General features: G+C 34.9%; 1 protein-coding gene across 1 annotated transcript in view; it reads right to left on the minus strand.

Moving 5' to 3' along the window:
- The window catches only part of DPY19L3 (dpy-19-like 3 (C. elegans)), a 34,499-nt gene extending 19,100 nt beyond the window's left edge, over positions 1-15,399 (minus strand). The window contains exons 1-8 of the mRNA XM_009701469.1: positions 15,297-15,399; positions 13,448-13,581; positions 6,322-6,412; positions 5,350-5,471; positions 5,008-5,153; positions 3,201-3,324; positions 2,272-2,406; positions 477-608 (exon numbers count right to left, since the gene is read on the minus strand). Of these exons, the coding sequence (XP_009699771.1) occupies positions 477-608; positions 2,272-2,406; positions 3,201-3,324; positions 5,008-5,153; positions 5,350-5,471; positions 6,322-6,412; positions 13,448-13,581; positions 15,297-15,399 (987 nt within the window). The remainder of the gene's footprint in view (positions 1-476; positions 609-2,271; positions 2,407-3,200; positions 3,325-5,007; positions 5,154-5,349; positions 5,472-6,321; positions 6,413-13,447; positions 13,582-15,296) is intronic.
- Between the last annotated feature and the right edge of the window lie 1,246 nt (positions 15,400-16,645).

The raw sequence follows: 16,645 nt of genomic DNA on the forward strand, positions 1-16,645 counted from the left end.
AAGTTCAGATATGCTGGTTAGAGGTTGTCGTCAATGCCAGTATCAGAAAAAAGGGAACTGCAAAAAAAAATCCTAATTCTTGAAAGAAACGATAGATTTCAGTGAACTGAATTCGACATGTGTTTAATTCTCACAGAACATTTTGTTGGAGGCAGATCCATGAATCCAAGACAAGTCCTCCTGAAACAGGTGTAAAGTCCGTTTATGCAATTTTTTTTTGCAGGATCCAAACTGCAGCTTGTACAATCATAAATGTTAATAGCAATCACAGAATTATGGTGTCTAATGTGCTTGGTTATGCTGTAGTTAGCGTAATTGAATTCATTACTTGATCATGCAATGTTTTTGTTGCTTTACGGTATAGTAATTCCTCTAATTAGTATTAGTAATTTCAGATTATAATGCATATAAATTACTCATTTATCTATACATATCACACTCTTTATTTAGTACTACAAAAATATTTTGGTACCTACCTGGATTGTTCTTGCTATCAAGACTGAAGTATTAAAACTTATAACTAATGATCCAAGAATCATAGAATTAAAGAACTGTAGGAGACAGACTAGCAGTAATCCAGAAATCTGAATTATATACAGCCACGTAACCTGTAACAATGATGAGATTTTTATTCCTGCAAAACTTTACAGTCACAGCTCCTTTTCTCTATGTTTTATAATTTATTTCAACATCAATTATTTTTACAAAAAATGTATGATCTTGCACTAAATCATTACACTTAGTTATTACTACATCCTTTCGGGTAGGTTAATATTTTATATCTATTTTATACCTAGGGAAGCCTGACGCTATAATAAAGCAGATGAGTTAAACAGTTTTAGAGTGAGGAAAATATTAATTACTTAATACTTAGAAGATGTTTTGCATTTTCTTTAGTCAAAGAAGTGTTTCTGTAGCCTCTATGTCTTTATGACTAAAGAGTTATGGCTCAGTGCAGTTCAGCAGTCAAACACTAGCTGATTTCTCTAACTTTTATAATTAGCATAGTCTTTTTGAGCCACACTAAACTATTATAAATGTTCAACTGAATGCAAACACTAAAAACCAGCTGATTTTCTGCTACAGTGGTACCAAAACATAAATTTTATTTGACACAAAGATCTTGAGTTTAGTCTTGTATTACAGCAGTGGTGTAAGTCAGTATCAAATGGCCCAACAAACTCCAACAGTTTAAAGCAGCATTTTTTTGAAAATTAAGGTGAAATAAGAGTGGTGCAGTAAATCCATTCTAGTATAATTCAGGATGAAGCTGGTAATTTGTCAACTTTCAAGGCAGCTGATTAGTCACATTAATTGCTAACTTCAGCTTACATTTGCAGATATAAGTAAACTACATTTATTTTGATATGCAGCCACCATACTAATTTTCAGTTAAATTAATACAATTACTAATATTCAAGGCTGCTTCAAATTTAAAATGAAATTAACATGAATTAATCTTCATTGTACTGTAACCTTCCTTAAAGTAAAGTTAGAACCTTTTTCCAACTAGTGTAAGCTTTTACAAATGCTAAAATCATCTCAGTAGAATTTCACAGTGACATTAAATTCAAAGACAATGTTTTCATCTTCTATAGTACATTTCTATTTCCTAAGATTGACCAAAAATGATCCCTTATCTTCTTAGTAACACTTGTTTTACTTTTTGGCTCATTCAGTTTAGCAACACAGCAGCGACAATGTTGTTATCTTGTGGTGAACTTCAATGTACAAAAGATAACTGCTTCTCTTGAGCAACTTGGGCTCTCTTCTTCCTTCTCTTTATGGTACAGTGCCTACATCTAACTTTCAAACAAGGATGCACAGTACTTGAGGCAAAATTCATACATTGGTATGACTTCAGCTTAGGCAAAGACTTCTTGTGCTGGTTTTTTTTTTTCTGGCCACTTCCAGAGGACATGCTTAGGCTGTGGTATTAGATCAACTGTTATGACAGTGTTTAAAAGCAATCCCTCAATAGTGTCAAAACATAGCTGTGTCTAAACAAAACTAGACAAAAATTAAACATCAGAAATGAAATTCATAAAGTGAAATAAAATCAGCTGAAAAAAAATCAGAAATGGTGTTGTTTTGATTATTCATTTTTACACTTGCAGTATATACGCTGTGATTACTTAAAACCACAAAGCAGCACTGTGTATACTCTGTATTACTTTGGGCATCCAGGCCACTGGTTAGTAAAATACCTCCAAAATTGTTAGCTTTATGATAGAAAACAACAAATTTTGTTATTTCCAAACATACTCTTACCTTTGCTGTCGGAAGCATGTCAAAGCAGTCCAGTATGAATAATGCCAATGCTTGTATCAGCATCATAAACTGATTAAATTGCCAAGTCAGGCTAAAGAGAAACGTTGCTATGAACACAGCCATAAATGTCAATCTCTGGAAGGAGGGAAAGAAATTTTCTTTAACTTTACAGTTTCCTTCATTAAAAAACAACAAACAAACAAACAAACAAATCCCCCCCCCCCCCAAAACATAAAGAACCCCCCCCAAAAAAAAAACCTTAGTTTTGTTTTATTTTAAATTAATTTTTAAAACATTAATATGAGTTTTCTAACTGCAATAACTGCTTGGAGGATAATGAACATTTATTTTCGACTTACACATTCTTGTATTTATGCCTGTATTTCAGCATTGTAATACTACTTGCCAGAAAATGGCAAGATCTTAAATAGTTTCAGCCCATAGATTAACATGCAATATGTGTTTTACTATGCTATAAATAGCACTTATTTGAACAAACTGAGGAGTAAGGACTTAAAAACCACCTGTCAAAAAACTGTATCACCAATTTGCTTTTATTCTTGCACATCAGGACAACCTCCTATATTTGTAAAGCAAAAGAAATCAAAAGAAAATCTTTAATCCTTGTGCTTTACAAGCTTTTCTCCTGCCTGCTTGGTGTTAGTCTTTAATGTTTTCTTAAATGCACAGTACTGTTGCCTTGTACTCTTTAGAGCTTATCTTTTTTTCCCCCAGTGCTAAGCATATGTATTTCTCTGTATTTCAACTGCATTTAAATTAACAGAAAGCTCATTTGATGAATGTTTTCAACACCGTGATTTGTGTGTGTGTATATCCACTGCTATAAACGATTATAAGTATTTTGTCCTAAGTTTTATAGACACTTTTCTGATACTAATTTTACTGTCATACTTATTAGAAATACTTACTTCTTGAACAGGCTGTAAATGAGTTCTGAGTAGGTATGTGATGGCTGCTATCTGAACAGCAAAGAATGGTAGTGCCCAGTTCTCTCTTAAAGGAATGGTGAATTCTACTCTTGTAGTATCTATTCTGTACAAAACAAAAGGAATTTCATAAATTTAAAACAAATAAAACACCAACTTGGTGACAGGTTGCAATGACAGCACCTTTTTGGTATTTTAATTACTTATTGATAAAAATGGAAGCTCTACACTCTAGTTCCTTCAACATGCTTGGCTCTGAAAAAACATCACTATGAAGGTTCTGCAAGTCATCCATTGTTTCTGCTCAAATATTGTACTTTAGCTTCGCTTACAGTTAAAAAAACTTAACACTATGGATTAAATCTTACTTATGAAGCACAGCTTGGGTAATTTAAAAATGAACAAACCCCCACACAAAACCACTCCCAAAATCCAGCATCTGGAGTTTTCATGACACAGGTAGTTTTACTTCACTTTTTGGTTTGCAAAAAGCACATGTAAGAATAAATAGGTATCAATTTCTTCACTGATCCAAGTGCACTGGATCTGAATACTGCTAAACTGGTTAGGAACTTCTGGTCATTTTTTGAGTGTTCTAATGTAAAAAAGTATGTGACAGAAGTTAGTAGAAGTTCCTCAAAGGGCAGTGATTTACAAAACCTGAATTAAAAGTTAAAAAATAATTTCCCTTTTTTCTTGTGTAGAGAAAATGTTTGCTAAAAAGGAAAGTAAGCAACATATCTGAGACATCCATCTAAGCATGAAAAAAACTTCTAAAATGGAGTTACTCAGTAGCCTCAGATGTACTTCATCTGGACAGAAAGTCTTTATCCAAATCAATTCCATGTAGTTATTCTATTTGCATAAAGGATAACAAGCTTCCATTGTTCATGAATTATTAGACAGATGGACAAAACAAATCTGCTCCAAATATTCTGTAAATGGAAAATATGACCTTATGAAATAAACAGGTGAACTACTGCACATTGCATATATTTCTTACTTACTTTCATCTTAGAAGAAAGAAACGTTTTACCACTATATACCTGTAATTATTCTGTAATGCACATGCTTGCAGATAAACATCTTTACAGATGCTGATTAACATATCAAACAGTTTTGATAGAAATGACATTGTACTTTTATTTTCTCGATTAAGTTATACATAACAACCTATGTCACCAGTCCTAGCTTCATGCCAGCAGCTTACTGCTGGCCTAAAGCCAGTTCTTTAATTTTTCTCTCCAAATTGAGAACTCTTCAAGTGATAAAGCACTAGAACAGTTCAACTACCACCATTTTTCTCTGAGTCTCAGTGCAGGAGATGTCTACAGGAATAAAGGAACAGAGAAGCTGAGCTTCTGATGATCTTAGGTTGTTAAAGGAATCTCTGGAGGTTGGGTGTGGGGCAGTGAGGAGAGACCTGAAGGGCGTATATCCAGGTGTCTTTAATATCTAACAGATCCTAGGCTGGAAAAGATAGGGTACATCATCTGGAAATCCAGACACATCTGAAAGATGTAGTCCACTTTCAGAGACCAATCTAAGCCAAAATGTTCTACTTAAACTTCTCGAAACTTTAAAATCCTAGTCTGCAGTGTCAGCTCATTTCTGGTTATTTTCTAGTTATTTTGTATTATTTAAACATTTTTTTCCACTTTCTGGCTAATCTGGAGAGAGGCCTTATAGTTTCTTTTTTTGACCAATTAACCACACATTTGAAGGTTTAATGCCTTACCTTTGACATGAGGCACAATTTTAGAAAAATGGAATGTTTAATATCACTTACCTGTTTGTAATATACCAGCAAGCTGCCAACAACCCTGAAAGCCATGTTCCACTAAGAAGCCAGCTTGTTACATAGAGAGCAATGACATAAACTGCCTGAAGTCCAAACAAAGTGTAGATATAAAAATAAACGGGCTCTAGGTATTGCTGTAAAACACAAGAATACTGATGTTGACATAAAACACTCGGGGGATTATACTTAATATGAATTAGGTTTTGCTTTTACAAATTAAAAAGGTACTAGGAATATTTCTAATTAGAAAATAACTAAAAAGGGGAGCTATGATTCACTGCGCAATCTTCATAATGCACTTACAATCTAAAGCCATAAATAAATGCCTACCTGAATTGGAAGAATCCTATACAGAATGCTGAGAAACACCTCCTGGTAAACATTCATTCTTTCAAGTATGTTAATTGTCCTCACAGATTCAGTTTTATTGTCATATACTAAACCATGTAAACCTTAACGATAAAGAGAAATTGAAATAGGAGATTGTCATTTTCCCCCTCCATCTTCATGTGAACAGTGAATAACTTTTTCAAAGGTATTTTAGGATCTCTCATCAAAACTGGCAAACTTTGAGTCAAGGATTCAGATCACACTACCTCTGAATCAACATGACTTTCTGAGGTCTTCAGTCTCCCTGCTTCGAATGTGGCTCAGACTGCTGATTTAACTACTATATATTTAGTAATGTATAAAACATTTATTTTTACACTTACGTTCCTAGCATAGAATCTGTGGTACGTACTGGATCTTGAGAACCATTCTTGTCACTACTTTGAACACAGCTGATGTTAATATTGACAAATGTGTAGTATAAGCAAAATTGCTAGGGAGCAACAGTTAAGTAGAAAACATGAGACTGTCACAGAAAACCCCATAATCGTATACGATTTTCTTAGAAGCTGCTCATTGTGTCACTTACTGTCCAGGCATACAGTAAAAAAAAATGTCCTTTCCCATAAATAGCTCATAAATCAAATTAAACAAGAGAAGATTAAAAATGAAAGTAGTATACTGAATAAACCAGCAAGGCTGAAACCTCAACAGTTACGAAAGTTGTCCCTCAAAGTGACTGCCTTCATCAAAATGTGAAGGTGTGGCACAGAAACCAATGTATCATTGTGAAATGTATTATGTTGGTAACTTAGTAGCTCCCTGGCGTATGAACAGAATAAATTTGTCTCCAGTACAGTTGTTAGTATCTTTCACAGTTATGGCATTCCTTGTTCTCGACTATATTTGAAAAAATACTAAAAACAGTCAGCTGGCAACATGAAGTAAAACTTACTTTACAGTTTACAATACCTTGCTGGATGGAAGCAGCCTGAATCATCTGTTTGTAGTAGGAATAATACAGTCCACATTCTGTTCTGAATGAAATTTCTCTTTCGACTTCCTGCAAGTGAAAGTTCAATAGTAAATTCACTTTCCATTTGCTTTTCACAATCATACGAAGCTTCCTTCAACTCAAATTCTTACTGCACCAGGGAAAATGACCTATACAGTGGCTTGAGTTTTCGGGCTCATGGATTCTATGCAACTTAGTTCAATAAAGGTAAAATACATGGACAAATTAGGGTGAGAATCAAATGGCTGAGGAGTCAATGCCTCTGTTAACTGGTGAAATGTATATGCCTTTTGTGATTCTGATACGCTGTTTGGAAACATTTTGGATCTTTTACTATTATTTTGTAATATTCAATGTTTAGATAGGTGCAGTGGCCAACAGCTGGACTTTAAAACTGCATATGCTTGCTCCATGCAGTTAACCTTTTCTTCCACATGTAGACATCCCATTGTATTACATGGCTTTGCCACCTTAAGGCTCAATTAATTCAGTGTGCTATACTTGGGACTGCACCATAATGCCACTCTGAGATTTCAGCTGGCAGGGTATGCTGCTGCTCACTTGTTAAATGCTGTTTCTTGTAGGAAGCCAGCTGTTCATAACACTCATACTTTAATTATAGGTAAAAGGAAAGGTGATTCTCTACTTGGTTTTAGGTGTAGGTAAAGCTATTATTTTTAATCTTAAAATGTTCAAATTATTTAAATTAGGTACACTTCAAACTATGCCTCATTCTTGGCTGATACTGTGGCAGGTGGAGTCTAGTGAGATATGAAAGCTCTCCTAGAGAAAACTGCTCTCAGTATAGGATCTTTGTTTTGGAATTCACCTCCTCTTGTTAACTCACTAGTTGTGAAGACCTAGTGAAATTTAACAAATTCAGAGCCTTGGGAGACCACATTTAAACAAAATAAGACACATGAACAACCAATCTGAAAAGAAAGAATAGGCATCTTATACAAAATTGGTTTATTACTAGTGATCTTTTTGGTAGTTTATATAAAAAGATCGCAGCAAATACCTCTGATAAGCAGTAAATTAGAAAAGGTTTCTATCCAGATTTGAAAATCCAATGAGATTCCTGTATGTGGTGTAAGGAAGTCATTAAGAAATTTAAGTGAGATTTCTAAAGATAATCTTATTAATTCAGCTTTCTTTACAAAAGAACATCACTGAAATATCAGGATGTTACTGTTTTCTGAGATTTTTATGAATGCCATTCTGGATAATACAACCTTGCACAGAATCCCATGACTTTCATCTTTCTTATACAGTCCCATCTCTTTTGCTGGAACAGAATCAATACTATTTCATAGCTAACATAAAGCTAGATTAAAAATCATGTTCCTCTCTCCTCTACTGCCCAGTATAAAACCTTCTCTCAAAACATGTGTTTTATTGAAGTCAACTGTTGACAAACTAAACCAATATTAGTTCTGGTCTGAGAAAAACCAACAGATAAAACCGCATCTGATTCAATGTAAGTTCATAATTAAACTCTCCAGCTGCTCTACGACATACAAATCATTGTAATACCAGCAGAAGAAACTGACATTGGCACTAAATACTAAAAGCCACACACTTAGCAAAATGAGAATGCTGGATATTGAACGAGCTCTAGTTTCAAATTCATCACTACTGGAAAGTTTTCTAATACCAAGAAGTGCCTGATTCTAAGTGCTCATAAAAAAAATAAAAAGAAAAAGGAAAAGAAAAAAGAAGGAATGTTAACATTTGGAATTTATTAAGGGGGAGAGACCAGTCACAGAGGGGGATCTAATTAGCAAAAATGCATTCAAACATGATTAATATGTAATCCTGGCACCAGCTGTATTCAACCAAATGCTATACTTTATGAGACAAACACTAGTGAGTTTTACATCTGTTTCATGCTAAGACAACATCTGTTTCATTCTCTCACAATACTTTTCAGTTCTACAGCAGTTTATACTTTTCCTAGTATTCCATGTCAATAAAAATATACAGACTTATGGGTAAGCATTATAAGACCACATGCTTCTCTTTCTGTATGTTCAATTTGTGAGTGTTTAACAAAGAAGTTACCATAGTTTCAAGGAAAAAAAAAAGGAACGCTATCCTCCAGGATACATATAGAGTTGCATATGATTTCAATTTATGCAATTGTATCCTAATAATATTAAGCATTCAGAACAAAATACAAAGGACTTTTCCTCTCAAGGGCACTCCAAAATTCTAGAGCTTAGGTTTCCTCAAACTCCTTAATCAAGTCATTCAGAATACTAAGCAAGCAAACAAAGTCTGAGTTGAGTTTTTCTATCTTAATTAATTTTCTTTTTTGACAAAGCTAAAGCACCATTTGTGTAACTGAAAGTATTTTTCAGTTGTTCAATTTAAGATCAGAAAGATACAGACAGCTGCTATCGATGTTCCCGGTTGCGAATCATGCCTTCAGCAACATATTTAATCCTTGTACGTGGTCTCTTGTCCAGTTAACTTCATGCCCATCTGTTAGAATGGCATGGTTCCTACTCAGATCAGACTTTTGATCCAGAGTGAAAGTACCCATGACCACTCAACAGGTACTTCTTTGGAAAAGTACCACCAAAGTATTGGACTGCCCTCCTTCTCGTTACAGTTTATGCGTTCACTGTGCAGAGTTCTAATTAGCTGGCTACCTGTTTCCCCACCTTTTTTTCATCTTTCTTTTATAGTCAAAATGTAAAAAGGGAAAATATATGCACTTCAGAGAAGGAATCCCAGGATTCTTACCCTGCATGTCTGAAAGATTTAAAATTTGGTATTTTTATTCCTGACTTCTTGCAAGCAGCAATTTTATTAAAGGAAAATTCAATAATAGTAGTCTAAATGCTTACTCAGAAGGGATGAAAAACAAACGAAAGCTCTGAAGTTTACCTGTTTGTGATACAGTACTAATTTGCTATGTGGCCACGGCTGATTCCTGTTCAAGATTTCTTCAGAGTTTGCATTTGAACAAGCAATACAACAGCTGACAGGGGAGGTGATGCAATTTTCCCCTCACCCTCCATTTTGTTATTTTTGTAGTAGATCCTGTTCCCAAAAGATACTATACTTGAGGAGCAGTCACTAAACTGCTATTGAAAATTACTGAAAATAGACTAGCCATTTTATATGTGTAGTGCAGCAAGTTTTCAGAAAACTGAGAAAGGATTTTTGGCTAAGAAAACTGTTTTGGCTGCCACTATCATAAGCAGAAATCTTTGCTGCTTTAACGCACATGAGAAGAGATTCAAACTTCTTTCTTCAAAATTGTTTGGTCAAGATAAGTGATTATAACCTTCTGTGATCCCTGCTGGAAGTATACACACACAGAGGTTCTGAGTATGTGACACCATATTCTGCATTCTCTTTTTTTTTTTTTTTGTAGTTCTTTCAGGAGGTCTTGGAATAAAAAGAAAAAAAAAAAAATTTGTAGCACAAACCACTCTTCAAGATCTGCATTTTCACTTTTTCTGATAAGGAAACAATATTACATCTTTCTTCAATTACTATGGCAAATTTATAATAGCAGGCATATTTATTAGCAAATAAGAGCAAGATTCACACATACTGCAGCAGCTTTCAATGCACTGTTGAAAGCCATATTCAAAACCGAACAAAATGATATAACAACCACAGAGCAGTTTTTCTAGTTGGATGAACCATTGCTGGAAGACACCCAAAACTGAACTGTCTTTCTATGAATTGCAATTGAAATTACAGAAAGGTAATCACTGCAAGTGTACGTGCAAGTTGAGACTTCAAGTACTCAGAAGTTAAGAATCATGACTTTGCATAATGAACACTTTTTACTTTCAATTTTTAGCATTGAATACAATTGGAAAACTGCACAATTTTGTAACTAAGCAATCATGATGTTCATGTATCAATGGGGTCTATCAGAATGAAAAATTCCACCTTTTGTACCTAAATGTTATATGTAAAAACCTCTGTCTAGGTTAGTGCAAAAGTGTCAGATAAAACACTGCAGACCTCCTTCTACTGATGTGCACAGAGAAGAGTACGTTCACATAAAAAAAAACAAACCCAAAACCACCCAAAACAAGTCTCCCATTATGTCTCGCTATGTTAATTTAGTAGCCATACATACCCTTCTGTGTATGAATTCTTACCATCTGACTAACTGTAGCTTACTGGAAGAAAGGAAAAAAGTTCAGGGGGATAGTATGTTGTTACATAATTTTTACATCAAAGTTCAGTAACATAAAATCCCCAAATTTGCACTGTGTACAGCCAATTCAGAGTAACTGAAGTTACCAATTTAAAATGTAGGGAAATTTAGAATTTATTTTCTTTTCTGTGTTTCAGAGCAGTGGTGATGCACTACTATGTTTCGTAGGCATGGGGGTTAATGGAACACTGAATGTGTATTAGTATTGCTTCCATTTCTTCTATATGTAATGTTTAATAAAAATAAAATAAACCAAAACAAAGTAACATCTGCACCTCCTTAAGCAAGGCATGCACTAATTGTGTGCCAACGATTAGACTACAGTTCTCCATTCTGAGAATTAGGGCTGGGGTACACATTAAAATAAAACTTATTCTTTCAACATTTTTAGAAAACTTAGTTAATGTATGCAAAAAATATACGCTTTGGTCAAACTATAAAATGTTGGAGAAAAAAGCAAATTTTCCATTTATTTTCAAAATAATTTTCGAGGATCTCAGATTGTTCCGTAGTGTATTTTATTCTTGTCTTTCATTAGTATATGGTATGTGCTGTAATTATAAGATTAGCCAATTCAGAAATGCTGGAAAACACGTACATACATCTAGAGGTACTACAATGTCTGCTCATACATATAGGCACAGAGATGTCTATAAGTGTTTTACAGATGTTAAGATAAGCCTTCCTGTCTCAGCTTCACAGGAAATTTCACAGGCTCTTCATATGCAGTCTTCTCTTCCCATACTACTCATAAAAGAGTATTGTGTTTAAACTTTATCTCATCCACCTATATTCTGATGTATTCTTTCTCTGCTTAGTTTAGAGAAACCATATCAAAATATACAGTTTAGATTTCTTATCTTGCTAGTCTCACTTATGGCCACAAAATGCTCTGATATGGGTACTGGCAAGAAAACAAGTCTAGACTATATTTAAGTTAACAGTAAAATCTTAGAAAGCTTTGTGTTAATCAAAGTGAAAGCACAGTCACATTCTGACTTGGCAGACAATGACAGAAAATTTGATCAGACTTGACTCATCCCCAACCTTCTTTGTATTTGCAAATAAACTGCAGGGGATACTACCTGTTTGGTCTCAAGCTGTAATAAATAATTTGAGAACAAATCTTTAAAAGTACCTTTGAATCTCACTTGGGACATAAGTGTTTACAAAATAAATTGCATTTTTCTGATCCATCAAGTTCAAGCTACAGCCTTCTGTTTGGGAAGATATCCTTAGAAACAATGTAAGTCGAAAGTGTGTACATGCAAAACACAAACAGTATACGCTCACTGAACACATAGCTCCAAAAAGCAGAGGCATGCATGAAGCCTGACCGCTTTTGGCTCTGTGTTACAACTGGTTATTTTATCTCTAGTAATATGTGAAATCTCATTAGAGCTTTTCCTGTTGTTATCAGTTTAAAATTAACACTATAGCCACATGCATTCTCTGGTGGAGTTAACATCTTACTGAAGGCGATATAATGTGAGATCAGAGAATATCTGCATCTCTTTCTCCTTTAACCTGCTGGTACATGAACTTAATGATTTTGAGAGTCTTTCTATCAAATTGGCTGAAATTGTTCATGTTCCAATGTTACTAGTTACCATATCAACTCCTTAAGATTAAATGAGAGCTACAGAGACAACAGAATCCACACCAAAAGTAACTAGAGGGTTTTATTTCAGTGTTGGTATCTAATGGTATTGGTATCTAATGCTCTAATGAGCATTTCATCCATTGAGGGGCAACTTAATTGCAACTAGAGACTTGCTTCTCTCAGTGAACTTTGTGTCCCTTCATATCAGTTCAATAGAATAAGAGTGCTGTATCCGTTATGCTCATACATTGCCACAAGTCCATGCCTGCCTGTTTGTACTTCAAAATATACACCACCTGTGGAATTAATCAATGCTTGCTTTTGGAAGGAAAAGGCAAACCTAAGGTATACCTTCAATAGATACACAATCTATCTATATACTCAAAGGAACATGACAGTGAGTACAAAACAGTATTGTACGTATAATACAACAGCAGTTGTTTCAGTAACTGACAACTATTTTTATTACAGGTATGTATATGTTTCTGGGACAGAAGAAGTACATAGTATAGGAAAGACATATTGCAATGCAAGTATTCCAATTAAATATATGTACTCTTCAAATAACGTAATACATGGACCTAACAGAGTCAATTTTAGGCATCTAAAAGGAAAATGACTCACCTCTTTTCTCTGGTTAAATTTGGATATGTGTACAGCTGTATTATTTTGCCATGCAATGATTCCAGGAAAAAACTAATCAGTCCTGGATCTTGGGAATGAAAATTCTCCTACAGTGCAGATGTTGGTTTTACATTGGTGTATGTCTGAAATATGTTTTGAGGTTTGTACGTTTAGGATAACATTATATAAAATTAGTATTGAATAGTAACAGACTGTGCCTAAACCGTATTACAAGATCACGGCATAAATACAATTAAAGAACTGTACGCAAGGATTTTGCATATTGTTTATTTTAACTGTTTTTTGCTTGTTTTGGATTGCTTTGGATAAAAGAAAGATTACTGTAGAGCAACATATAGTAGATTGTTGAAATTCTATTCTAGATAATGATCAATGGTTGGAAGAACCATAGCTACAAGTCAAGCAGGAGCTGTGTAGCGATGCTTTTAGAGAAAAACTGGGGAAAGGTATTTACAGAAATTATCAAGTATTTAAAAAGTGGTGGGAAGTAAGCACAGCTTTTTTTAAATCAAATTTTAAAAGATGAAATATTCCATGTTTTTGAGTAAGTTACAAAAAAAACACATAAACAAATGAAATTTCAACTAACAGTCATATTAACGCTCTATGAAAGCACTGATGAAACTATGAAAATGACTGTTACCTTAATATTGGAAAACCACAGGTCATTTTCATGCAGTGTAGCAACATAAACAGAAGTAAGAAGTCCAAGAGAGATGGCAACAATTCCACCAACAGTTATGGAGAGTATCTTCCACACCTTTCCACCTGTATGATCTTGGAAGAAAAATATTTTACTCTAACTGTGAAACACATAATTCAACTATAAAGGAATTTTGGAAACTCATTTATACATTGCCTGTGCTAGTACAGTTTACATTCTGTAGATAACAGGACACTTGGTTTTAAGAGGTCTTTACAGAGATGTGTTTTTATTTTCTCATATAACAAACTCAGAGTATTCTATTTACATGCAAAGTGAAATAAGATGTGCCTTCATTGGTAAAATGTAGACATAGTTTAAGAACACCATGGTCCTATACAAATCTAGATAAATACCATATCTAATTTGTAAATCTAAATTGGAATATCTTCCAGGGCATCTTTTTTAATTAGGGCAATATAGGATGACTGTTAGATCACAAAGAAATTAAAATCTTCTTCAAATGTCTTAAAACTACTGCCTGTTTTTTTTGGCATTTGCTTAGTTTTTGTAAAAAAACAACACTGAAGGGTCAGAAGTCTCACTAAATACCCACAAAGAGACTGAATAGCAGCCAAAGCAGCCTTTGATAATGGTGTCATGCTTCGAATTACGGATGACCTCCTGCTGACATCAGAGTAAGATTATAGATGGAACGATGGGAAAGAAAGGTTGCATTTCTAGGTGGTTCAATAAAATTATTGTACACTTATGTTCCTGGGTTTTAGGGTTGTTTATTTTAATGTTGATATAAGGCTTAATACAAATCTTAGTGATCTGGAATTGTATGTTTGAAATGGCTATTTCACATTGTGTGTGACATCTACATAATGGGTAGCAAATATGCAATTCAACGCAACTGAGGGCTGGGCTGGATGGAGAACTATGATCACTTTCCCATTTTATATTTAGCCTAAGCGTACTTGTGCAGAAACAACAATGTAACTTTCCTTTCATCTACCCAAAATGCATATATAGAACCATTTCGAATTTAGATCAAAACATCCCTTCAAGTAAGTTAATAAAGAAAAAACAAATCCAACAAACTTTGCCAAATCTAAAGATATAATTCCAAACAAAAACTGTAGTATTTCATTACTTCATAGAACCATAGAATAGTTTGGTTGGACAGGACCTTAAAGATCATCTTCTTCCAACCCCCCTGCCGTGGGCAGGGACACCTTCCACCAGATCAGGTTGCTCAAAGCCCCATCCAACCTGGCCTTGAACACTTCCAGGGAGGGGGCATCTACAACTTCTCTGGGCAACCTGTTCCAATGCCTCACCACCCTCACAGTGAAGAATTTCTTCTTTGCTTAAAGAGATCCTCAAATTAAGACACTTAATGTCTCCCTTTTAAATTTACCTAGCTAGTCTGTCCTTGAGTCAAAAAGCAAGAGTTTGCAGTTAAATTCAGATTTCATGTGCAATCTACGAACATTTAACTACAACTCATCAGATGTCTTCAAATCCTTTTGATACCAATGATTTGAACTGGAATTCGTTTAAGAACCTATGACAGTTACATGAAATCTGGTAGCGTGTCACTGATACTAAACTGAAAAAAAAAATTGTTTTTACCAATTTAAATTAGGATTTTAAATTAGAGATGAGATTCACGTGCAGTAATCTGCATGCTCTCTGTCTCATCCAACTAATTTTAGTGATAGATATTCAAATATGAAACTGTATTTGGTACATATTTAGTCCTAGCCTGTGCTTAGGATAGATACCAAAAACTAAACACTACTAAAAAGCCATAATGTTACAATTCTTTTCATTTACCCACCAGACAGAATTTTCCTATCAGGGTTCACATTCTTCTCCTCTGAAGGCTGATCTTCAGCTGTTTCTGTGCCTTTTCCGACCCTTCTCTGTCTTATGGTTGTCATGATGTCAGTCACTTTTACTCATTATTCTTCAGTCTGACTCCTAAATGGACACATACAAGCAATGCATCTTCCTATCCAAACATTCACTTAATGCTGTATGAAATATCTGAAAACAGAACCATATTTTACTGCCACCAGAGATTTTGACTTATAGAACTATACTGTAGTTGATGTGTATTTTAAAAAATCTTGAATTTTTGTAAATTTTTACAACTCATAATGCAAATGAAAGTATAGAAAACATTATCTTAAATTTGTAAAGACTTAAGTTCACAATTTTACATACTCTTGTCCAGGTTTTCAGAATGATTCATTATTTTGACTTCCCCCACCTTCAGCCTTTGACTCAAAATGCACACCAGGCTCCACTTCTTTGAAAAAGTGTAAGCACTTCAAAGAAAAATTAGTCCTTTTAGGGTATTTTAGTTGGGCACCTAAAATAGAAAGGCAGTTCTTTAGATCTTGGCTTTCAGGAAATCCTGAAAAAGGGGGCCGTAAGGTGCAAAAATGACGCCAGAGAACATGTGCTATAAAAAACTAGACAGACAGCATTAAAAATATCCTTGATGTTTTACACTATTAAAGTACTATAAAATTTGAGAACATTACAAAAAAAAAAGACAAAAAGAAGAGCAGCTAATCCTTCCCACCAGTTCCCAGGTGCTCTCTGCTCTATGAGCATTGTCCATACATCAAACTGCTTCAATCTGCCATTCTGCATTTGAAAATCAATGATGTCCCATCCCGAATGCAAAAATTTGCTACCATTCCCAGAGCACAAACACTGATATTTGTGTTATCACTGGTGTAACGGACTGGTAAGGGTAATACTCTAAGAGATATGCCTCAACTGCACAACTTTGTTGTTTTAAAGCTTTTGCAGTGGATTAGCTTCATGTCTTTCCTGCATGCCTGAGAAAACACATGGAGGGAACTACGTGAGGATATATCCAAGTTCTTTTTAAACAGCTGGTTTGTAGAAAACCTGACAATTAATGAATACAGGCAAGATGGTCACCATAACCACGCTCTTTCTTTGCACCGCCAATCTTAGCCAGCTTTCCTCAATGCCTTATGACGAAGGAAACAGTTTTGCCCGGCACACCTGGGGAAAGCCTCGACAGGGCGCCGGGAAGTGAACGTCCCGCCTCCGTCTCCCCAGCTGCCTCAGGTGAGGTGAGGCGAAGCCTGGGGCAGCGGGCCGGGCCCAGGCTCTGCGGCTGCGGGCCGGGCCCGGGGGGCACGA

This window comes from Cariama cristata, unplaced genomic scaffold, assembly GCF_000690535.1.
Source record: "Cariama cristata isolate BGI_N322 unplaced genomic scaffold, ASM69053v1 scaffold44585, whole genome shotgun sequence".
Lineage (NCBI taxonomy): Eukaryota > Metazoa > Chordata > Aves > Cariamiformes > Cariamidae > Cariama > Cariama cristata.